At 48.4% G+C, this 24,619-nt stretch overlaps 2 protein-coding genes and 1 long non-coding RNA gene across 4 annotated transcripts; 1 reads left to right on the forward strand and 2 right to left on the reverse strand.

The window, feature by feature from the left end:
• Window positions 1-2,326: 2,326 nt before the first annotated feature.
• foxi3b (forkhead box I3b) lies at window positions 2,327-7,906 on the reverse strand. Its single transcript, XM_035407560.1, has 3 exons — window positions 7,810-7,906; window positions 3,873-4,633; window positions 2,327-3,500 (listed from the first exon to the last, which is right to left on the reverse strand). Exons 2-3 carry the CDS (start codon window positions 4,465-4,467, stop codon window positions 2,935-2,937), a joined length of 1,161 nt encoding a protein of 386 aa, XP_035263451.1. The 5' UTR covers window positions 4,468-4,633; window positions 7,810-7,906; the 3' UTR covers window positions 2,327-2,934.
• Window positions 6,712-11,406, forward strand: LOC118222184. Of its 2 annotated transcripts, none has more exons than XR_004764243.1 (4): window positions 6,712-6,799; window positions 8,675-8,789; window positions 9,399-9,480; window positions 11,066-11,406. It is a non-coding gene; the product is annotated as an uncharacterized LOC118222184 (long non-coding RNA). The 2 variants fall into 2 exon arrangements; XR_004764242.1 differs by lacking the exon at window positions 6,712-6,799 and adding an exon at window positions 6,828-7,034.
• On the reverse strand, window positions 9,479-17,481 carry lcp2b (lymphocyte cytosolic protein 2b). Its single transcript, XM_035407561.1, has 11 exons — window positions 16,590-17,481; window positions 15,372-15,570; window positions 13,488-13,600; window positions 13,084-13,147; window positions 12,724-12,795; window positions 12,126-12,201; window positions 11,998-12,035; window positions 11,581-11,684; window positions 11,116-11,190; window positions 10,434-10,583; window positions 9,479-9,939 (listed from the first exon to the last, which is right to left on the reverse strand). The coding sequence occupies exons 1-11, from the start codon at window positions 16,662-16,664 to the stop codon at window positions 9,814-9,816; spliced, it is 1,092 nt and encodes a 363-aa protein (XP_035263452.1). The 5' UTR covers window positions 16,665-17,481; the 3' UTR covers window positions 9,479-9,813.
• Window positions 17,482-24,619: the final 7,138 nt, after the last annotated feature.

Below are 24,619 nucleotides of genomic sequence, written 5' to 3' on the forward strand. Positions count from 1 at the left end.
ATTATTATACTGTAGATTATCTTTATATACTGGCTGACAGCAGGTGATACTTTACCTGTCCTTCTGTCCTATTGACCTACCTGTCCTTTTTTTGGACAGTTGCTTACAGGCAACAATGGCAGGCATTCCCATCATTGTAATTTAGTATATTGCTAAATAAAGCATATAAACCTCTAATGCAGGTATCACTGACAGCCAGCACTCATTTTACGACAGTGATTGGACCTGAAGCTCTGCTATTGGACCTGTAGCTCTGCTATTGGACCTGTAGCTCTGCTATTGGACCTGAAGCTCTGCTATTAGACCTGAAGCACTGCTATTAGACCTGTAGCTCTGCTATTGGACCTGAAGCTCTACTATTGGACCTGAAGCACTGCTATTAGACCTGAAGCTCTGCTATTGGACCTGAAGCTCTACTATTGGACCTGAAGCTCTGCTATTGGACCTGAAGCTCTGCTATTGGACCTGAAGCACTGCTATTGGAACTCAATCACATTGTGCCCATCTGCTTTTGTGACATGCTGTTGATCTCAGACAAGGATCTAAAACAAACACTTCTGTACTGAAGTGCTGTGGGACACGGGAATGCTGCTTAGAACCTCTCCCACCTCCCCTTGTGCGCCCCCTACACCCACACCCCCTGCCCAGTCAGCAGAACAGGAGGGGTTTGTGGAGAGTAGGGGTACGCTCGTTTCCATAGCTTTTTGGGAATCAGTTAAACATCAGTCAGGACAGCGACTGATATCAACATCTCAAATTTCACAGAGGATGAGAGAGAGAGGGGGGGAGAGAGAGAAAGAGAGCGAGAGAGAGGGGGGAGAGAGAGAGAGGGGAAGAGGGAAAGAGAGATGGGGAGAGGGAGAGAGAGAGGGGAAGAGGGAAAGCCATCCTATTCCCCTCTGTCCTTCACTACGGTCTTCACAGCATTAGCGTCATATCTGTGACTATCTGAGAGAGGGCGGGGAAGGAGAGGGAGAGAGAGAAAGAAAGAGAGAAGGAGAAAGTGAAGGTGACTAGGAGGTTAGGGTGACCTGGAGGAACAAGTTCTGTTTCTTCAGTGTTCATCTTTTTTCTTTGCTGTCAAACCTGCCCTTTTTTCTTTTTCTTTCTGAATATTTTGTTTAACGGTTTCCTTCCCTCCATGAATCCACCCCCCCAATGCGGATCACTGACTGCACCAACCGCAACTTGTCTGGACTTCCCTCAACAATGAGATACCCACATAAACACACACACACACATACACATACATAAACACACACACACACATACGTACACACACACACAGATATAGCATGGATGAATTTGAATTAGATCAGAAGAAAAACCATTTCAACATACAAAAATGCTAAGTTACACATACAAAACACTGTTTATAAGTCATTCTTTCTTTTACTGACATCAAGATTAGGCCAAGTTACAATAAACTATATTGGCTATCTTAGCTCACACAAATTGAACCAACTGTATTTCACAGCAATGTCACCCAATGTTTTCTAAATTATTTCAAGTTACTTCGCACTGTGTTTCTTCATCTTACCATCAGATCTTTTTCATCTTACCATCTGTGGTGTCGAAATTTCACTATACATGAAGCAATGCAACTGTTTGACTATTCTGTAAACATGGCTTTGCTGCATATGCAAATAATGAAGAAAAAACTGAATATAAGTGACAGAGAAATTGAGGATAGTATTTCCCCTTCTGTTGTTCCTTTGGTGGGTTATGAAGGAGAAAATGACAAGCGGATTTGTGGAATTATATTTGACGGCATTTGAGTCCCTGCCTCAGGCTGAGAGAGCAGGAGTCCAGTATAGCGCACAGATCTTTTCCCTGGGGGGGGGGGGGGGGGGGGCACTTAACATGCAGATCTCTTGTCTGGGGGGGAGGCAGTTTAGCTCATTCTCCTGTGTAAAGCACCCAAACCCCTCTGAACCCACAAACCCCTCAGTCCGCTGACATTATGCTGTAGGTTTATGTGCGAACTGCAGCTATGTGCTGTGGGGGCCATGATTTGCCTATGCCTACATGCATGTGCTTATGTAAGCCATTCTGCATGCGGGCACCTGCTGAATCCCTGCGTGTAAAGGCGAGCGGATCAGACAGCGATGCTGTAGAGACCGTCACACTACCCGTACTGCGGCTTTTCCAAGCCAAACTGATATCTGACTCCCAGAGAAGCTCCGGCTCGCTCTAATAAAAGAAACTCTTTCAAACAAACATGAATTAAGGCTGTTCTTATTCTCTTTGGCATCCCTGTGTGCTTTTCATAACTTTCTCCACTGCTATACAAGAAAAGACAAAAATGAATTTTTTTGGTTATAACTTTATTTTTAAAAAACGAACACTGTCATTCCCACGTAAGGCCCGTGGTTACAGTGCACATCCCACGAGTCCCATGAGACACAGCGACATCCCAAAACTCATTCCAGGAAAAGTAAACATATATATTTCCAACATTAAATCAATATATAATACAGCCACAATAGATAAATACACAGACAAATAAAATACACATTTTTAATACAAATACCAGTATGCTTGTCCTTCCTGAGCAAGCACTTAGTGCAGCGAGAGTTGAGTAGTGTAGATGTGTTCTACTGATTTTATTTTTACTGTCTATGACAGTAATACAGACTGTGCTCAGCCCAGCCCAGCTGATAGGAGATCAGGGTGTGGGAGGGGGGGGGGGGGGCACAGGGACATGGGAGAGCAGCTCCTCACTCGCTGACTCAGGCCTTCCTGTGGGAGCCGACCCATCCTGTACACACCCGCTGGAAAGAGTGTGTGTGTGAGTGTGTGTGTGTGTGTGTGCAGTGGCTCTGTCCCTCTGTCTGCTGTGGTAGACTGAAGTCTCCAGACACGCAGGCTGATGAAGCGGCAGGTCTGTCCCTCTGTCCCTCTGTCCGTCTGTGCCTCTGTCCGTCTGTGCGTCTACACCTCGGTGCCCTCTCGCGGGTACAGCAGAGCGGTGGAGCTCAGGCTGGGGTAGAAGTGGCCGCTGTACTGGCCCAGCACCGAGCCGCTGTAGCCCAGAGACGAGTGGGGCGGGGAGGAGGACAGGGCCGGGGGCGGGGGGAGGGGAGGGGGGCCCCACTCCGACACTGTGGAGGAGGGGGAGTACGCCCCAAAGCCCTGCGGAGCGCGCTGAGGCCCCTCCCCCGGCAGGCCCAGGGGCAGCGAGCGGCTGAGGGGGTCTCCGCTGATGCCGGGGGGGCCCACCGCCACACTCGACATCTCCGACAGGAAGCTGCTCAGGCAGGGGGAGGGGCCTGCTGCGGTGGGGGAGGGGCCTCTCTCAGGCGTGCTGGAGACGTCGAGCGCAGCGGCGGTGTTTTTGGGGCTCCCTGCACCGTTCCCGTCCCCCGAATCAGAGCCGAGCCCCGAAGACCCCCCCTCGCCGGCCAGCGCGTCGGACTTCCTCTTCCTCTTGCGGCGGAAGTTTCCGTTGTCAAACATCTTTTCGCAGTTGGGATCGAGCGTCCAGTAGTTTCCTTTGCCTTTAAGGACAGGCGGAGAGAAACACAGGACTGTCACCACGGAGCTCACTCACTTCAGCAAAACCACAATTCAGATTCATTCATAAAAACCTTCCCACAACCCCTTCAGTGTTCTAACTGGCTGACACTCCAATATCATTTTTCATTTTTGAAAAAAAAAAAAGGCTGCTCATTTTTTTTAGGAAAACACACAGTATATTTCCTTTCACTTGATCATGCATTACCTGGCAGAGGAATAATCTGATCTAATCTACACTTCTGCCCTAAACCCACACGCTCAGACAGGTGCCTCAGGTGACTGGCAGTAAGAAGGCACTGCGGCGGACTCTGACTCTGTGACAGGTGAGCGAGAGGAAGAGGAGCAGCTCTCACCTGGGTCATCTTCATCGCGGGGCACCTTCTTGAAGCAGTCGTTGAGCGAGAGGTTGTGGCGGATGGAGTTCTGCCAGCCGGCCTTGCTCTTGTTGTAGAAGGGGAAGTTGTCGGCGACGTACTGGTAGATCTGGCTGAGCGTGAGGCGCCGCTCAGGCGCGCCGTGGATCGCCATGGCGATGAGGGCGGAGTACGAGTACGGCGGTCGCACCAGCTTCATCAGGTCCTCCTGGGAGGGGAGGGAGAACCAGCCCAGGTCCCCCGCCGCGCCGCCCGCCCCGCCGCCCCCCAGGTACGGCCGCTGCACCCCGTAGTGCTGCGGCACGAACGGAGGCCCGGCCGCACCGGGTCCTCCTCCCAGGTAGGGGGAGCTGTTGATGCCCGAGCCGTTGAACCAGAGGTAGGGATTGGGAGAGGGGGCGGCGTAGTCTCCCAGGTCGTAGGAGGAGGGCGTGGCTCTCTGGGGGCTGGGCAGCGAGGGAGGGGGGTAGAAGCTGTCCGTGTACAGGCTCAGTTCGGGGGGCTCCTGCGCCAGGTTGGGGAACTGAGGACTGCAGCGCGGCGGCGACTGTCCCTGCGGCTCGAACGACGCCATGTTCACCCCCTCCGTCTCCTCTCCTGCTGTGTCACAAGTGTCCTCCGGTCTGTCCAAGCACCGTCTGTCCAGCCTTCTCCGGTAAAGGGCCTCTTGCTCTCTTCGACTTCAGTACCTCTCAGGTCCTCCCCAAGGGAAAATAACCTTTGTCCTTGCGCTGTGTCACCTGCAAGTAAGAAAGCCACTACCTGCCACCTGTCTCACCTGGACTATATATGCAGCCTTAGCCACGCCCCCACCTGTCCAGATTGGTTGTCTTTGAGTGTGACTGTGCCTTTCCTGTATATCAGCTTCTTCCTGAAGATCAAAGGATCATTCTGGAGACACAAGGGAATTTTCCACAGGGAGACCCAAAACCGTCCTCACGTACAGGTGCCCCCGACAACCCAAACAGTCCTGTGGATGTTTCCTCAGTTATGAGCATTCAAAACAACACCCAGATACCCAGCTACATAATGTGATTGATCAACTTATTCCATATTTCCATTTCTCTGTTTCTTCCCTGCTTGGGGCCTACGGAGATCATTTTGAGTTTTCTGTGGGTTTATGTGCAAGCAGCCAACTGCAACTTGGGTGAATATGACAGGAACGACAGAAATATGATCATGGACTTCGACATCACAAATACTAATTTGAAATTTGTTTTCATCCATTTCTCAACAAAACTTTTCAGTAAAAATGTAACTCTTGCCTGAAGGAAAGGTGCGTCACATTTTAGTTGTAAAGTTAACCCTCCTGTTATGTTGCGGGTCAAATTGACCCTTTTTAAAGTTTGAAAATCTAGGAAAAATACTTAAAATTATTTTTTCAGTATGAAACTTCTTCTACTGGCCTTAATTAGTGTAATCAACATTCTAAATGAAAATGGTTCATTTCATGTATTTGCAAACCCCCCCTGTATGTTTATATCACCCGGGAACACCTAAAAAATGAACAGAACAGGAGGGTTAAGTTAATTTTAGCTGCAATCCCTGTAATTAATGGCTTGTATTTTTATTTATTTATTTATTTTTTATCAGTAGGCAACCAGTGTCAGATTTAAGGTTTTATTTTAAAATAGGAAAATTATGTCTAGGCAGGTGTTGAAAGATAACAATTTTTAACCGTTTAAAAATTCCCTCATTTGTTTAGCTGCCCGTTACAAATGACCTATTTTGTGAAATTAAGATTATTCATAGATTTGTGACTATTGATATTTAAAGCGGTTTACATCGTATTATACGGATAGATGATGCGGTCTAATTGAATCAGACTGTCTCGGAGTCCATTATAATAACTGCCCATCGACAGCCCCTCCCTATTAGACACCCACATAAGACAGACTTGTATTCTTATTCGATCTGTTTGGGGTTTCCCCCCTAAATTTACACAACATTACCACCGCCTGGAGCCCCGCTCGCCACGTGCCGACGCACCCGTAAGCACGCACCAAGGAGCAGGCCTGCCTCTGTCTCTCTCTCTCTCTCTCTCTCTCTTTTAAATCCTCTCCACACTACCTGGCTTAGTTGTGATATGATTACATTTGATTTTCAGCAAGATTATAGTCTATTTCTCTTTCAGCCAAACGACAGGTTCAGATAATATTTTATTAAATAAATGTGCTTACACATTCATTATTTGGTTTCATGTTCTGGCTTTGATTTTTCGTAACATAACATAACATAACATAACATAATGACGAGAACAGCCCTTACAGTCCAACAATGTTCGCTATTTTCCTGACTAAATTACTGCTCTTATTACCAACAGACGAGATAATATCTAACACGGTATGAAGCCTAGTCTCCTTACAGTTGCCAATTCGCTGCATTATCTAACTAGAGAACAGACGACGCGAAAAGCAGTTAAGTCCCACTCTCTCTGTCGCGCGCACACACACACACACACACACAATGCCCAAGAGCTCAAATACGATATAAATCCCCCTGTCATGAACTTCTAAAACATTGAACAGATAAACTGTTATCTGATGAGAACATCAGTAAATCATAGCTGACGCGTCATTTAGGCTGACATATGTTTTTTTTAGAACGTTGTCGACTCGTTTCGCTGATGTCAGCTAACACAAACCGGGAAAGTTACTGTTAGAAGCACAATGTCTCGTTTATTTTTTTATTTAATGCAATAGTCTATCACATACACTCAGTTCTGTTTTGGCTGAAAAAATTAAATAAAATAACATTTCCCCTCAGGTGTCATGGCGCCTATTTGTGGACAGAAATGTACTGACAAGTATTCATCCTTTGTGACTTGTGTGTTTGGTTGTTGTGAATACAAAAAATGACAATATTACCGCGTCCTCGCGCCTAATCTCTTACGTGGACAAGAGCAGGTAAAGGTGTGTGTGAGTTTGTGTGTTACACCGGGAGTTCAACGAGCGTTGCTGGAAATACTGGAGCGACAGCCTACGGAGTTAACAAAACTAGACTCACTTTGACAGTATAAACTGGTAGAAGTCAGTCGCGTGCTCTTTGGTAGGCTAGACTAACCGTTAGACCCAAGTGAGCTGACTACCTTAAAAAAAATTAAATTAGTTTTAAATTCCCACAAACTAAATAAACAAACTGGTACGTTATCATCTTCATTAGCGTCTTGGTTCCAGGCTTATTATTTGCAGGATTCGTTAACTGCTTTCTCCTTCATGTTTGCCGTTAGCTACACTAGATAAATTAGCCGCTGGTAATGTTAGACTAGCAATGCGAATACAGTCAAGTAAAGGCAGTTTCAGTTGACGAGGAAACGTTGTAACCTGGTTAGCTAGATAGTCTAAATAGTGAGTCATATTTCAGTAATTTAGCCTATATAAACATAGGAATGTTGACCGTTGTCGGAGAGAAGTTTGTTCACGATGTTTGTAGCTAAGGCTAGCTATGCTGCTATCTACAACAGAAGCATGCGCGCGTAGTCCGAGCCTAGTGCCTGAGGCCACGATTTATATCACCTTAAAGTTCACATTGAAGTTAAAACAAACTTAAAGTGAACCGTTTTCAGTTTATTACTTTGTTGCGCACTTCTCGTTCATAGGGGTGTGCAGTTTCTGGCCGGCGAATAAGTAGCCTATACAATCCAAGTGCTTTGTTTTACACGTCAGACTAATCAAAGCTTACCATCGTGTATCTTTAACACTAAATAACCGGTTACTAACCGTTGCACGGCGTTTTACGGTAAGATAATCGTTCAGATGTGACCCAGGGTTGGACTGGCATAGTGGCCTACATTTAAATGTGAGATTTTTCGGTGGATTGTGCCTTTACTTGCTCACTGTGCTAATGAAACGGCGATAACGAGGTGATGAGCTGTCTCCGCTGTAACAGTCAATCCCTCCGGCAAGGTGCTGCTCACCTGCCCGAGAAAGGAATGTCCCTCACAGGTGTGGCCGGAGGTCACCTGCGTATTGACCTCATCAGCATTTGCATTGTGGTCCATACTATTCAGAGCTCAATTCGTAAGATTTATTGAGTTTGATTTTGGAGTTTTTTGATGAATGATTTTCTTTGACCTTGCAAAATTGCTTTAAAAAACTGTTTTAGTCGCTATCTGATCTCTGCTTTTGAAAACATCGTGAACTGTTAAAATTCAGTTAATACAAAACTGAACGGAATGTCAATGCACTTCCTGTACATTCAGAATTGTGTAATTGTAAGTGTAATTGACTTAATGTCACACAGGTGTGAATGCTAGTGCTGTGCAGTGTAGTGCTAGTACTGTTGCAGGGTGGCATGTTGGGTAAGGACCTGGGCTTGTAACCTAAAGGTTCACACCTGTGAGACATTAAGTTTGATTCCCAGGTAGGACGCTGCCGTTGTACCCTTGAGCAAGGTACTTAACCTGCATTGCTTCGGTATATACCCAGCTGTGTAAATGGATGAGTGCAATTCTTGTGTAAATCGTTCTGGCATCTGCCTGTAATGTAATGACTGCTGGTTACACTGTGCTGTGCAGTGCAGTGACTGGGCTGGCTGTGCTGTGACTGTGCAGTGACTGGGCCGGCTGTGATGTGACTGTGCAGTGACTGGGCTGGCTGTGCTGTGCAGTGACTGGGCTGGCTGTGCTGTGACTGTGCAGTGACTGGGCAGGCTGTGATGTGACTGTGCAGTGACTGGGCTGGCTGTGCTGTGACTGTGCAGTGACTGGGCCGGCTGTGCAGTGACTGTGCAGTGACTGGGCCGGCAGTGCTGTGCAGTGACCGTGCACTTGGGTGTTTCAGATGCAGGGAGTGGAGAGCATTGCTGAGGTCGGTGAACGGCCTGCAGACCCTGTTAATCTCGACTGTGTCCTCAAACAGCTCGACTCCATGTTGGACTGCATGAAAGTTCTGGAAGGTACAGTCTTTCCTTTTTATCACTTAATGGCCCCAGTTAGCGGTTATCCTTTTTATCACTTAATAGCCAAGCAAACGTACTGCGTCCAGCTAACGGTTATCCTTTTTGACTGAGAAAAAACAAAGTTTACTAGTGGTCATTAGTACACACATCCCCAGTGGTCATTAGTACACACATCCCCAGTGGTCATTAGTACGCACGTCCCCAGTGGTCATTAGTACGCACGTCCCCAGTGGTCATTAGTACACACGTCCCCAGTGGTCATTAGTACACAAGTCCCCAGTGGTCATTAGTACTCACATCCCCAGTGGTCATTAGTACACAAGTCCCCAGTGGTCATTAGTACGCACGTCCCCAGTGGTCATTAGTACACACGTCCCCAGTGGTCATTAGTACACACGTCCCCAGTGGTCATTAGTACACACGTCCCCAGTGGTCATTAGTACACACGTCCCCAGTGGTCATTAGTGCACATGTACCCAGTGGTCATTAGTGCACACGTCCCCAGTGGTCATTAGTACACACGTCCCCAGTGGTCATTAGTACACACGTCCCCAGTGGTCAGGCTAATGAACGAGTTTATTTTTCTGTGACGGTTCTCGATGCCAGTGGAGACTCAGCTCCTCCAGTGCAACCTGACCACCTGCTTCACCCACCCAGACAAGATGGCAGCCCTGGCAGAGGGGAGGTGGTGAGTTTAAAAAAACTTTATTTTTCACTCAGTAAAGTCATACACTGCACATGAAATAGAAGCTCACAACACAAACGAGGCAAAGCAAAGAATCCAGACACCTCAAACCAGACAGGATCAGATACTCTCATCCTAGATAACATTTTGCGAAAGGGGCACATCAGCGTTCCTTGGAATGGTTGAGGTCATTTGTCAATTGATGTGTGAGTCCATGGGGGGCAGTATATAAATACAGAAACTGGGTGGCCTTGTAGTATAATGGGTGCGGAGCTGGTCTTGTAACCTAAAGGTCACAGGTTCAATTTCCAGGTAGGAATGTGTGTGAGGGCGGGGTCAGGCGTTGGCGGGGTGTGTGAGCAGACACTCCTTCTGGAGCGCAGATCCCTGCTCCTTTCCGTCAATCAGCATGAGTGGCGCCCTCCTGTGGTGCTGGATGAGATCACTCAGCCCCAAGTAGCTCTGCAGGACAGTAGGAGACGGTTCAGCAGCTACACTGGGCGCTAACACTGAGCAGATCAGCAGCTACACTGAGTGTTAACACTGAACAGGTTAGCAGGTAGCACTGAGCACTAACACTGAATAGATCAGCAGCTAGCACTGAGCGCTAACACTGAGCAGATCAGCAGCTAACAAAGAACGCTAACAATGAGCACTAACACTGAGCAGATCAGCAGCTACACTGAGCACTAACACTGAGCTGATCAGCAGCTACACCGAGCAGCTCAGTTATGACCCGCAGGTAGAGCACTTGTACATGTTATTACTAATTATGCTGTAGTGCAGACGTAGAGTTCCTGGGGAGGATTAATGGTTGTCATGGTGAGAACATGGTTCCCAGTGATGGTCATGGCTGTAGCTGAACGCTGTGTGTGGGTGTGACATGGATTTGGTTGTGGTTGTCATGGTGAGGACATGGCTGTGGTGGTCATGGTGACAGTAGGGAGCTGTGGTACCTTGTTGCCTCTGGTGCCCAGTGCGTAGGTGCGCTGGTGGCTATGGTAACGGATCTGGATGTTGTAGACTTTGCCCTGGTACAGCACCATGAGTGTGTAGGGCTGTGAGCTGGAGCACTGCGAGCTGTCCCTGATCAGGAAGGTCCCGTCCTGAAACACACACACATTAACAGCATGGTGTGTGTGTGTGTGTGTGTGTGTGAGAGCATGTGTGTGTGTGTGTGTGTGTGTGTGTGTGTGTGTGTGAGCGTGTGTGTGTGTGTGTGTGTGAGCGTGCGTGTGTGTGTGTGAGAGCACGTGTGTGTGTGTGTGTGTGCGTGCGTGTGTGAGAGCGTGTGTGTGTGTGTGAGAGCATGTGTGTGTGTGTGTGAGAGTGTGTGTGTGTGTGAGAGCATGTGTGTGTGTGTGAGAGCAGGTGTGTGTGTGTGTGTGAGAGCATGTGTGTGTTCAGCCGTGTTCAGCAGTTGTCTACGATCATGAAAATGCACTTTTGTACGTCGCTTTGGATAAAAGCGTCTGCCAAATGAATGTAATGTAATGTGTGTGTGTGTGTGTGTGTAAAACGTGTGTGATGCATCATATTGACAGGCTGTGTGTGTGTAAAATGTGTGTGTGATGTGTCGTATTGACAGGCCGTGTGAGAAGAAGCCGTTCTGTGAGTTGATTGGTGGAGAAGCCTCACCTGTCCCACCTGTCTGAGATAATGCTCCGCCTGCTCGCGAGTCACCTGACCGATGTACCACCTGGGGTCTGGGTCCTGGCAGCGAGACAGACGGACAGACAGACAGACAGAATTACAGTCCTGCGTCCACTTTCACCAGTTTAATCAGAGCTCAGAAAGCAAGTATTATTCATGTTTCTAATCTCATCTGTGTCATTATTGTAATGGATCCATGTTATTCCTTGTTTGTTATGGACTGCTGAATGTCACCCTGTGGAACACATTCACTATTAAAGTATTTAGAGATGGAAACTTGTTATGACACTTGGAGCCCACAAAAGGGGATGAGAAATGTCTTCTTTGGAACTCTAGTGCCCTCTTGTGGCAAAAAAACAAAACAAAACAAAAGCAAGGCCTAGATGGCTTTGATTAGTTGTGTGAGTGTGTGTGTGTGTATATGTATTGTGTATATGAGGGTGTGTGTACCTGCTCGCTCTCAGACTGCTGTATTGTTGGTGGTGCTGGGGGTTGAGGCGCTGCTGTGGAACATCTGTCTGACCTGGAACTGGACCTGAACTGAGCAGGAACATCTGTGTGGAGAGAGAGTCACAGTCTTGAGTCTGAATCAGTGCAGGAGTGGAGTCACATTTTAATCCCAGCAGCCATTAAAGTGTGGTGGACCAAAATATATTAATTGTTCAATAAATGAATCCAGCAAAATAACAAAATGTATTACATAAATAATTAACTTGTGGGTAGAATACCCCTTCCTTAAAATATAACAGGCAGTTACATCTGGCAGTTAGTTCTTTATTCACTGCTTTCAGCTGTTTGTTTTAAATGACCAGGTTTGGTCCTCTACTACAGTACACAACCTACTGAGTGTGTGCTTGATGTGCTTACCTCTTTGCTGTTTGCCTTTTGCAACACCAGGGGGCAGGCTGGAGGGACAGAATAAAGACGCGTTGTGCAGGGGTTAGTGTAGTCTTTGTGAATCTGCACCCAGCTCTGTAGTGCATACAAAAGCGCACCTGCTGTGGGGTCCTCCCAGTCCTGCATGCTTTGGCCGACAGGGCGGGTTCCTGGAGTTTAGTAGAGTGCCCCCTCCTGGATGTTACGGGTATGGGTAGAATGCAAGTGGTGAGATCACTGCACTGCTCCTCAGAGAGCAGTAACTGCTCTGGTCCTCACTGCACAGAATATCCTTCTGTTTCACCATCATTCACACACACATCCCTGGAGCTATCTTTTCTCAATGAATTACTTTTTTCAGACATGTTCTGGTGATGGATGTGAAAGCACAGTAAAGGGACATATGCACAAAATCAGTAACTAAACCACACATGAATTCTTTCCCCATATTTAGCATTTTGTCCCTGGACACTGACACAGGCTAAGCACAGATTGGCCCTGCAGTGAACAGTAGAGGGAGAGAGGGATGACCATTAATACGATAGGGCACAAATTTATAACGCCTTGGGGACGAGCTAACCAACATTAGCCTGTGTGGAAATGCAACATGTATGAAATATGCTGCAGGACAGCAGAACTGCATGGTGCTCTGCAGGATGTAGTGAGTGTGAAAGGCTTCCTCTGCATCCAGCACAGGTGGGCAGGTGAGAGTCGTACCTGGGGAAGAGATCTTCAGACAGGAGGGTTTCGTACTGCGGTCCACCCGGGGAGGAGTAAGGCTGTGGGGGTCTTGAGGAGAGGGAGAAATAAGCAGTGTTCACACTTAACACAAACCGGACCCTCGTCTGTCAGTAACACGCACCCTTAGCAGCGTGTAGAATGAGCATCATGTCAGTAACACGCACCCTTAGCAGCGTGTAGAATGAGCATCATGTCAGTAACACGCACCCTTAGCAGCGTGTAGAATGAGCATCATGTCAGTAACACGCACCCTTAGCAGCGTGTAGAATGAGCATCATGTCAGTAACACGCACCCTTAGCAGCGTGTAGAATGAGCATCATGTCAGTAACACGTACGTTTAGCAGAAGTGCTGAGGGACCTCTGTTGGAGCTGCTCATCTCCACAAGAGGAGGACTGCACCTGCATAGAGAGAAGGATGGAGTGATAACCGGCCAGGGAAGAGAGAGAGAGAAAGGAGGGGCAGGCTAAGTTAGCAGAGAAGAGTGTTGTGGAAAAGCGGGATTGAAGGGTGGTGCTAATAGAAAATTGAAATGAAAACAGTGGAGTGAAAAGAAGAGAGGATGAGGGCGCAGAGAGAGAGAATAAGGAGGAGAGAGGGCTCACGCTGTGGCTGCTGCAGGGAAGAGAGGATGAGGGCGCAGAGAGAGAGAATAAGGAGGAGAGAGGGCTCATGCTGTGGCTGCTGCAGGGAAGAGAGGATGAGGGCGGAGAGAGAGAATAAGGAGGAGAGAGGGCTCACGCTGTGGCTGCTGCAGGGATGGAGGTGTTTGGGTCCGTCTCGGGGCCGGCGGCCCTGGGGCAGGGTAAAGCCTTCTGAACCCACTGATGAGTCACCATGACTAAGGATAGCATCTACACACACGCACACGCACGTACACACACACACGCACACACACGTACACACACGCACACGCACGTACACACACACACGCACATATGTACACACACACGCACACGTACACACACGCACACGCACACACACGTACACACACACACGCACACACGTACACCAACACACGCACACCAACACACACGTACACACAGGCACACGCACACACGTACACACACGCACACCAACACACACACACACGTACGCACACACGTACACACACATGCACACACGTGCACACACGTACACACACACACACGCACACGTACACCAACACACGTACACGTACACACGCAGACACACGTGCACACACGCACACACGTACACACACGTACGCACACGTACACGCACACACGCACACCAACACACACACACGCACACGTACACACACGCACACCAACACACGCACACGTACACACATACACACACGCACACCAACACACACACACACACACACGCACACCAACACACACGCACGCACACATACGCACGCGCACATGTACACACACATGCACACACACACGCACACATGCACAGATACAAGAACATAAGGGCATTCCATCACAGAGAATATGAATCTCACCCAATGTAAACCCTATCAGACGGTACCTGTGTAAGCCCTATCAGACAGTACCTGTGTAAGCCCTATCAGACAGTACCTGTGTAAGCCCTATCAGACAGTACCTGTGTAAGCCCTATCAGACAGTACCTGTGTAAGCCCTATCAGACAGTACCTGTGTAAACCCTATCAGACAGTACCTGTGTAAGCCCTATCAGACGGTACCTGTGTAAGCCCTATCAGACAGTACCTGTGTAAGCCCTATCAGACGGTACCTGTGTAAGCCCTATCAGAAGGTACCTGTGTAAGCCCTATCAGACAGTACCTGTGTAAGCCCTATCAGACAGTACCTGTGTAAGCCCTATCAGACAGTACCTGTGTAAGCCCTATCAGACGGTACCTGTGTAAGCCCTATCAGACAGTACCTGTGTAAGCCCTATCAGACGGTACCTGTGTAAGCCCTATCAGACAGTACCTGTGTAAGCCCTATCAGACAGTACCTGTGTAAGCCCTATCAGACGGTACCTGTGTAAACCCTATCAGACAGTACCTGTGTAAGCCCTATCAGACGGTACCTGTGTAAACCCTATCAGACAGTACCTGTGTAAACCCTATCAGACAGTACCTGTGTAAGCCCTATCAGACGGTACCTGTGTAAACCCTATCAGACGGTACCTGTGTAAGCCCTATCAGACGGTACCTGTGTAAGCCCTATCAGACAGTACCTGTGTAAGCCCTATCAGACGGTACCTGTGTAAGCCCTATCAGACGGTACCTGTGTAAGCCCTATCAGACGGTACCTGTGTAAGCCCTATCAGACGGTACCTGTGTAAGCCCTATCAGACGGTACCTGTGTAAGCCCTATCAGACAGTACCTGTGTAAGCCCTATCAGACAGTACCTGTGTAAGCCCTATCAGACGGTACCTGTGTAAACCCTATCAGACAGTACCTGTGTAAGCCCTATCAGACAGTACCTGTGTAAGCCCTATCAGACAGTACCTGTGTAAGCCCTATCAGACGGTACCTGTGTAAACCCTATCAGACAGTACCTGTGTAAGCCCTATCAGACAGTACCTGTGTAAGCCCTATCAGACGGTACCTGTGTAAGCCCTATCAGACAGTACCTGTGTAAGCCCTATCAGACAGTACCTGTGTAAGCCCTATCAGACGGTACCTATGTAGTCGCCATCGTCCAGAGGCTTGGCGGGAAAGCACCAGCGGGGCGGGTTGGAGGCCTCGGGGGGCGGGGCTTCGTAGGTGTTTTCGTCGTCCTCTTGTTCTCTAGGCTCGTCCTCTGTAGGGAACACGTAGTCCTCGTCACTGTCTCCGTCCTCGCGTTGGAGCGGACTTTTGTAGTTGCTCTCGTTCTGATTCTGAGCAGAGGAGGAGAGAGGAGAAGGAGGGAGGAGGGAGGAAGAGAGAGGAAGAGAGAGCACCATAGACATGCGAATCCCAGCCCGTGATCATGGAGGAGAGGGCTCATATAACAGCTGCGTTTTTAGTCCATGACTGTAGTTGTCCCAGAATAGGTATTAAGAGCTATACCACACATTTAGCTATACCACACATTCAGAGCTATCCCACACATTCAGCCATACCACACATTCAGAGCTACACCACACATTCAGCTATACCACACATTCAGAGCTATCCCGCACATTCAGCCATACCACACATTCAGAGCTACACCACACATTCAGCTATACCACACATTCAGAGCTACACCACACATTCAGCTATACCACACATTTAGCTATACCACACATTCAGAGCTGTACCACACATTCAGCTATACCACACATTCAGAGCTATCTCACTCATTCAGACCTATCCCACACATTCAGACCTATACCACACATTTTGAGCAGTACCAGAGCCCATCTAAAATTGTGTTTCCACAATTTGTAACTGTAGCAAGTTGACTGGTGTGAAAACGCAGCTGTGTAGCTGCACCGGGGAGAGCTCCTGATACAGGCTCAGAACGCAGCTGTGTAGCTGCACCGGGGAGAGCTCCTGATACAGGCTCAGAACGCAGCTGTGTAGCTCCACCGGGGAGAGCTCCTGATACAGGCTCAGCCGTGCAGCTCCACCGGGGAGAGCTCCTGATACAGGCTCAGAACGCAGCTGTGTAGCTCCACCGGGGAGAGCTCCTGATACAGGCTCAGCCGTGCAGCTCCACCGGGGAGAGCTCCTGATACGGGCTCAGCCGTGCAGCTCCACCGGGGAGAGCTCCTGATACGGGCTCAGCCGTGCAGCTCCACCGGGGAGAGCTCCTGATACAGGCTCAGCCGTGCAGCTCCACCGGGGAGAGCTCCTGATACAGGCTCAGGGGTCCTGCTGCCGACAAGAGGAGGAAGGGAACAGGCAGGAGGAGAAGCTGACCCACACTCACCCTCCTCAGGTCAGCCAGGCGACAGGCGCTCCAGCTCAGCACCCCAGGCCTGCCCGGCACGCCGTCTGAACTCATCCTGCTCCAGACGGGCTCTTCACAGCGAGAGGCGACGGGTAAGCGCACGAGCAGAGCTCAGCCGCTCACGCGTGATAAAGATGCTTCCGGGACGGGCCGATCCGTGCGGGAGAATGGGGCTCTTTCTCCGCTGCGGAGCGTCTCAGAGAAGCCCAGCGCAGCTCCACCTGCAGCCAGTCTGAAGCAGGAGGCAGCGATTATGAAAGCCAGCCTCAGTCTACTGTGAGTTCAGACAGAGAGGGGAAACCAACTCACTAACTCCAGCAGAACTAATGCCACATCACAGTCAGCAACTTCTGAGAAATAGAAAGTCTTCTCACTTCCCCTGTTACTTCCTGTCAAAGATATTATTTACAAAATGGGAGGTGATCCTTCTGCAGTGTAATAAACATTGAAAGGCACTAAAAATGCGCAGAATTTGCATTGACCCACATAATGAAAGCGTGTTTGAACATGTACCACTGAAGTGTGATAGTGTAAGTGTGAATCTTGTGAAAGAGAGGGTGGCATTCAGCCCTTAAATGGTCAGAACTGTGTCAGAACTTCTTCTTGGGAAGTGTCGCACTTAACCTTCATTTCAGTGTGCTGCAGGACAGAGCCAAAAACGAAATAAATTACATCACTGTCCAAATACTTACAGGCTGCACAGTACACACATACATATATAACACAAACTTTATTGCAGTGTTAGTCACAATATTCATAAGATGCCATGTTCACCAAAGATATTTTACAGTAATCTATCACTTCACAAAATTCACAAAGAATATCAGAATAGGATGGCATGCATATGTTCTCAAAGGCAAATACTATGGCTTTTTGGTTCAGAAGACCTGTAAGAAAGCAATCAATAGGCCTTGTTTTGTTACTGTTGTTACCTCTAGGACTTCTACCAGTAATAACAATAATAATAATAATAATATAAAACTTAATTTGTTTTAGTACACGTCCCCATTTCAAACGCAACATGCAATGCACTGTAATAAACGGTAGGCGTCACTGCATTGACGGACGGACCCTTTAAAACCGCGTTTTCACGCTCTGTTTGCTGCGTCGGCTTAGCTCAGAGGTTACTTCTGTCAAACTATCAGTTTAACTCTACCCTCTCCGGAGGGTTCGAACCTCGTGCGCTGTCCGGCGTTTTGCTCTTTGTTTTTATACGCGAAATGGAATATTGTAGCGTTGCTGAGATTTTTACTTTTTACACTATTTTCACTGGTGGCGTTGTTGTTCTATTTGTAAGTGTAAAGCGAAATATTATAGGTGCTGATTTGTGGAGAGAGTACCTCTTCCTTAAAATATAACGCGCAATGCAGTCTAACAAACTGCAGGAGTCGCTACACCGAACTTCCCTTTAAAAGCTAATTTCACGCAGTGTTTTGTGCGCCGGTTTAGCTCAGTGGTTACTTCCGTGATAAAACTGTTGTTTACTCAACCACCTTCTCCGGAGGGTTCGAACCACGGGCGCTGTCCGGCGTTTTGCTCTTTGTTTTTATACGCGAAATGGAATATTGTAGCGTTGCTGAGATTTTTACTTTTTACAGTATTTTCACTGGTGGCGTTGTTATTCTATTTGTAAGTGTAAAGCGAAATATTATAGGTGCTGATAGGTGGAGAGAGTACCTCTTCCTTAAAATATAACGCGCAATGCAGTCTAACAAACTGCAGGAGTCGCTACACCGAACTTCCTTTTAAAAGCTAATTTCACGCAGTGGTTTGTGCGCCGGTTTAGCTCAGTGGTTACTTCCGTGACAAAACATTCGTTTGGCCACCACCTTCTCCGGAGGGTTGAACCACGGGCGCTGTCCGGCGTTTTGCTCTTCGTTTTTATACGCGAAATGGAATATTGTAGTTTTGCTTGGATTTTAACTTTTTACAATGTTTACAATGGTGTCGAGACAGGCGAACTCCCCAGTATTGATCGCGTTTTGATTAATGATTACGTATCATAAATTGATTAGTAATGTTATAATAAATATCATCACGTGAAAAAATAGATTTTGAAAATATTTTCATGAGTTTTGCCAAACGCATTTTGTAATAAACAGGTAGCAATATGTAATAAAAATGTACCGTTTGCTGGAAAATGTGCCCAGATATTGCTGCCATATTCTCATTTAACTCTGTAGAATAGGATCTTTAAAAATGAATTCCAGCTGTTCTATGTGAGTGTGTGAGTGCGTGTGTGTACAGGGGTAAACAGTATGCACTCTGCAGTGAGCTGGGGTTGCAGTGAGCAGTGGTATACACACTGCAGTGTGTTTGGGTTACAGTTAGCAGTGGTATACACGCTGCAGTGTGTTTGGGTTGCAGTGTGCAGTGGTGTACACACTGCAGAGTGTTTGGGTTGCAGTGAGCAGTGGTGTACACACTGCAGTGTGTTTGGGTTGCAGTGAGCAGTGGTATACACACTGCAGTGTGTTTGGGTTGCAGTGTGTGGTGGTGTACACACTGCAGTGTGTTTGGGTTGCAGTGTGCGGTGGTATACACTCTGCAGTGTGTTTGGGTTGCAGTGTGCGGTGGTATACACACTGCAGTGTGTTTGGGTTACAGTGAGCAGTGGTCTACACACTGCAGTGTGTTTGGGTTGCAGTGAGCAGTGGTGTACACACTGCAGTGTGTTTGGGTTGCAGTGAGCAGTGGTGTACACACTGCAGTGTGTTTGGGTTACAGTGAGCAGTGGTGTACACACTGCAGTGTGTTTGGGTTACAGTGAGCAGTGGTATACACACTGCAGTGTGTTTGGGTTGCAGTGTGCGGTGGTATACACACTGCAGTGTGTTTGGGTGCAGTGAGCGGTGGTATACACGCTGCAGTGTGTTTGAGTTGCAGTGAGCAGTGGTATACACACTGCAGTGTGTTTGGGTTGCAGTGTGGTGTACACACTGCTGTGTGTTTGGGTTGCAGTGAGCAGTGGTATACACACTGCAGTGTGTTTGGGTTGCAGTGTGCGATGGTATACACACTGCAGTGTGTTTGGGTTGCAGTGAGCAGTGGTGTACACACTGCAGTGTGTTTGGGTAGCAGTGAGCAGTGGTGTACACACTGCAGTGTGTTTGGGTTACAGTGAGCAGTGGTGTACACACTGCAGTGTGTTTGGGTTACAGTGAGCAGTGGTGTACACACTGCAGTGTGTTTGGGTTGCAGAGTGCGGTGTATACACACTGCAGTGTGTTTGGGTTGCAGTGAGCGGTGGTATACACGCTGCAGTGTGTTTGGGTTGCAGTGAGCAGTGGTATACACACTGCAGTGTGTTTGGGTTGCAGTGTGCGGTGGTATACACACTGCAGTGTGTTTGGGTGCAGTGAGCGGTGGTATACACGCTGCAGTGTGTTTGAGTTGCAGTGAGCAGTGGTATACACACTGCAGTGTGTTTGGGTTGCAGTGTGGTGTACACACTGCTGTGTGTTTGGGTTGCAGTGAGCAGTGGTATACACACTGCAGTGTGTTTGGGTTGCAGTGTGCGATGGTATACACACTGCAGTGTGTTTGGGTTGCAGTGAGCAGTGGTGTACACACTGCAGTGTGTTTGGGTAGCAGTGAGCAGTGGTGTACACACTGCAGTGTGTTTGGGTTACAGTGAGCAGTGGTGTACACACTGCAGTGTGTTTGGGTTACAGTGAGCAGTGGTGTACACACTGCAGTGTGTTTGGGTTGCAGAGTGCGGTGTATACACACTGCAGTGTGTTTGGGTTGCAGTGAGCGGTGGTATACACGCTGCAGTGTGTTTGGGTTGCAGTGAGCAGTGGTATACATGCTGCAGTGTGTTTGGGTTGCAGTGTGCGGTGGTATACACACTGCAGTGTGTTTGGGTTGCAGTGTGCGGTGGTATACACACTGCAGTGTGTTTGGGTTGCAGTGTGCGGTGGTATACACACTGCAGTGTGTTTGGGTTGCAGTGTGTGGTGGTGTACACACTGCAGTGTGTTTGGGTTGCAGTGTGCGGTGGTGTACACACTGCAGTGTGTTTGGGTTGCAGTGTACAGCGTGCATACTGTACATACAGTGTGTATACTGTATACCACTGCTCACTGTAACCCCAACACACGCTGCTTGTTGTCACTCAAGCTCTGAAGTGTGTTTTAAGGGGCGTCTCAGTGCCCCAGATGACAGTAGCAGTGAGAAAGCAGTGGGCCCTCTGGGAATGAAGTGTGGAAACAGAGCGGGGGGGGGGGGGGGAATGAAGGGGGATAGCGCCCCCTGTGGGTGAGGAAGCCGTGCTGATCCCCGCTGTGCACTGCCTGCAGTAGCAGGTCTATGCCCACAGGGGGGGCGCCATAGAGCAGGATCGCAGGCCTGCTGCTGGGCCAGGCAATTAGCACCGATGCGTAAGGACCTGGGGGTGCTCATCACTCACCCCGTCCAGCGACACGCCCCCAGGGGGGGCTGTAAATGAGCTGCCCCCCCTGCGGGCGGGAACCCCAATCCTGCTGAGACAGGCGTGGCCTCAAAGCCCACCTGTCTGGGGACAGGACACAGAACACTGAACACAGGACACTGAACACTGAACACTGAATACAGGACATAGAACACTGAACACTGAACACAGGACATAGAACACTGAACACAGGACAGGACCCTGAACACAGGACATAGAACACTGAACACAGGACACAGGACACTGAACACAGGACAGGACACTGAACACAGGACACTGAACACAGAACACAGGACACTGAACACAGAACACTGAACACAGAACACAGAACACTGAACACAGAACACTGAACACTGAACACAGGACACTGAACACAGAACACTGAACACTGAACACAGAACACAGGACACTGAACACAGGACACAGGACACTGAACACAGGACACTGAACACAGAACAGGCAAATTGAAGTCCTTCTTTATCACAAGCGTCTTTCTGCCACAATGTAACAATTATTTCGTAAGACACAACATCCTATTTCACAATTTCACAGCACCGTCAAACAGACTCTCTAAAGCAGTGAGGCCTGCAAAAATAAGCTATATCACACAGTGTGGGGCTTGCTTCTGGATAGAAAAATGGTGGGGTGATGTATTAGATGTGGATGCGGGCTGGATGTGCTCAGTGGGGTGATGTATTAGATGTGTGAGGGCACTGCTGTGGATGTGTGCTGGATGTGCTCGGTGGGGTGATGTATTAGATGTGCGTTCCTCGTCTTCCTCGCGTGGGAAGCAGGGACTGGAAACGTAAAGGAAACAGACTTTCAGCCGCTCAAAGAGAAACAGGCTCACCTCCAGAGCCCCCGCCTGAAAGAGACGACCTGGAGGCTTTCATGCCTATTACAGTGAGCGGCATCCATATGAAAGAGCGCGGGGGCGGGGGGCACTGGGCGGTGGGGGGGGGCACGTGCCCGGGAGGCCCCCTCAGGCCGGGGGCAGGGCAGCGTATTGCGGTGTGAGCGAGCGGCCGATCGAACCCCTGCTTTCACCAGCACCCAGCTGGGGAGCCTGGGAAACAGGAGGACCCCAAATCCGCCGTACTGTTCCCCCCTGTGCAGCACTGCTGGAGGACACACATTTCCCCATATTGCAGATTTATTGGTATGAAATATATTTATCCTTATTTTTTCCAAAAGATGCACATAAATACAATGTATTGCAGTATGTTTTGTTTCCGTGAGGGAATCCAGGCTGTTGAATCTGTCGTAAATGCCTTCCTTCCACTGATGTCGATCACCTGTGTGACCTTAGCCCCCTACTGCAGCCCTGAGGTCACCATAGCCCCTTACAGCTGACCCTGGGGCAGGTAGTGCTGCTGGCTTTCCTTTATATCTGATAGATCACAGATTCATGTTCCTGATTGGACAGAGATGTAACTCACCTGCTGTGCTGTCCCAGGTCTAAACCAGCTCTTGTTAGAGGGGAAGAATGAAAACCAGCCTCACTACTGCTCTCCATGGTCAACTTTCACTGTCCCAGCCTCTACCCACTCTACATCTGGGCTTCAAATGAGCATTTCATATAAACTAGTTTCACTGCTTTCCTTGGCTGAATGAATTGAATGTTGCATAGCTCCATTTAGGCAAACTTGTTTTATTTGTGTTGTGGATGCGAGCGGGAAAAGGCTAACAGTGAGACAGGAAATAACGTTCTCCATGATATGATCAACAGACCCGACAGGGGGACGGGCCCAAAACCGAGACCCAAAGCGGGGCCTAAGGGAGCTTCCGCCGCACGGGGGGTGGGGGGGTGGGGGGGTGGGGGGGTGGCTGACAGATTTATGACTGGCTGAGTGGGGGCTCTGTGTATGCGTGGGAGGGGCCAGTTCAGTGGGGAAGCTGTCACCACAAAGATAGATTCTAATGGGAAATCTCCCTCTGTTCCCTGATTGGCTGAGGCCCTTTTGTGATGACGGCTTTCATTCAGGGGCTTTGTATGCTCTGCTAGTTCTGACAGAGAGAAAACATGGAAACAGGAAATGATTTCACACGCACACACACAGACACACAGACAGACACACACGCACACACACACAGACACACAGACAGACACACACACACAGACACACGCACTCACACGCACACACACAGACACACAGACAGACACACACGCACACACACACGCACACACACGCACACACACACGCACACACACGCACACACACAGACACACACACACGCACACACACAGACACACAGACACACACACACACAGACACACGCACACACACGCACACACACACAGACTTACAGAGAAAGAAAGGGGGTGAGAGAGAAAGTTAGTTACTTATTCAGTTATTAGCATCCTTGATAAAGATGCTCTAGAAATTAAGTACCATCATTATGAGGAAATATTGTAATTTTCCCTCATGAAAATTATATTCAATGGAAGCAACTAAAGTAACACATTTTTTCAAATTACACACACATTTCTAAAAAATAATGCTTAGTACTGAGTGCAGTGTCCCCTGGCGAAGAGACTGTTGCCTGTAATGTGGGATCCTCCATGGAGAACCTTTCACAGGCATTTAGCAGACGCTTTTATCTAGAGCGACTTTTGCAGCGACACAACTTTTACGTGGCATTTACATTGTATCCAGTTATACAGCAGGAGATACACTGAAGCAATGCAGGTTAAGCACTACAACGGCAGTGTCCTACCAGCGACACCAGTCCAGATTCTGGAATGTTCTGGTCGCTCTCGGTCCGCCCGTTCCTCCCGCACCGTTCTGAAGAGCCTGGCTAGTGTGACAGCCATGTCTCAGTCCTCAGGTTATGGCTCTATACCGCTCCGTAACTGTGGTACCTGGGTTCTTCTTTGCCTTTGTCATCGTTTTCCTCACTGGTTGAGGAGACAGCGTGGACTTGCGTCCTCTTTCTGACAAGTTTTATACTCTTCCATGCCTTTGAAACCTTTTGCTCATCGGCCTAAGAGTGTTTACTGGTACGCTTAATCATTTTCATATGCATGAAAAATCACAAATCGAAGTACACACAAGGTTATGCAGTGCAGTCTGTAAGCATTTGGAAGGTTATACAGTGCAGTCTGTAAGCATTTGGACACTGACACAATTTTTGCTGTGCTCCAGCACCTTGGATATCCATGAAAAATTTTAGTAATAAAATCAGAAAGTCATGTGCTGATTTGTATTTCAAGTCTATATTTACTTGTAAATACAGCCAATATGCAACGAGTGCTTTGATTTATTGTCATGCAGTTGAGTTGACTTGTCTAAGTGCGACTGTCCACGCTAGCGCAGTGGTTTAGGGGATTAACATGTCAAACACCAAAAAAACATGAGCTACGTACGTTTCCTTTCACGCTCGAACCTTTGTGTCTTTTGAATACTTAAACATTCTATCAACACCAACCGTACTTCAAAGCGCGTCTAAATCAACGCTGCTACACGCCCAAGGGCGAGGTGCAAGATGTCACGCGTTAATCCCTCCATGTATCCATTTATTTATAGCAGTTTGCGCCTTGTCTTCTCGGCCAATCACTGCATAAAGTTGTGCGACA

The sequence above is a fragment of the Anguilla anguilla genome, chromosome 3 (assembly GCF_013347855.1).
Source record: "Anguilla anguilla isolate fAngAng1 chromosome 3, fAngAng1.pri, whole genome shotgun sequence".
NCBI lineage: Eukaryota > Metazoa > Chordata > Actinopteri > Anguilliformes > Anguillidae > Anguilla > Anguilla anguilla.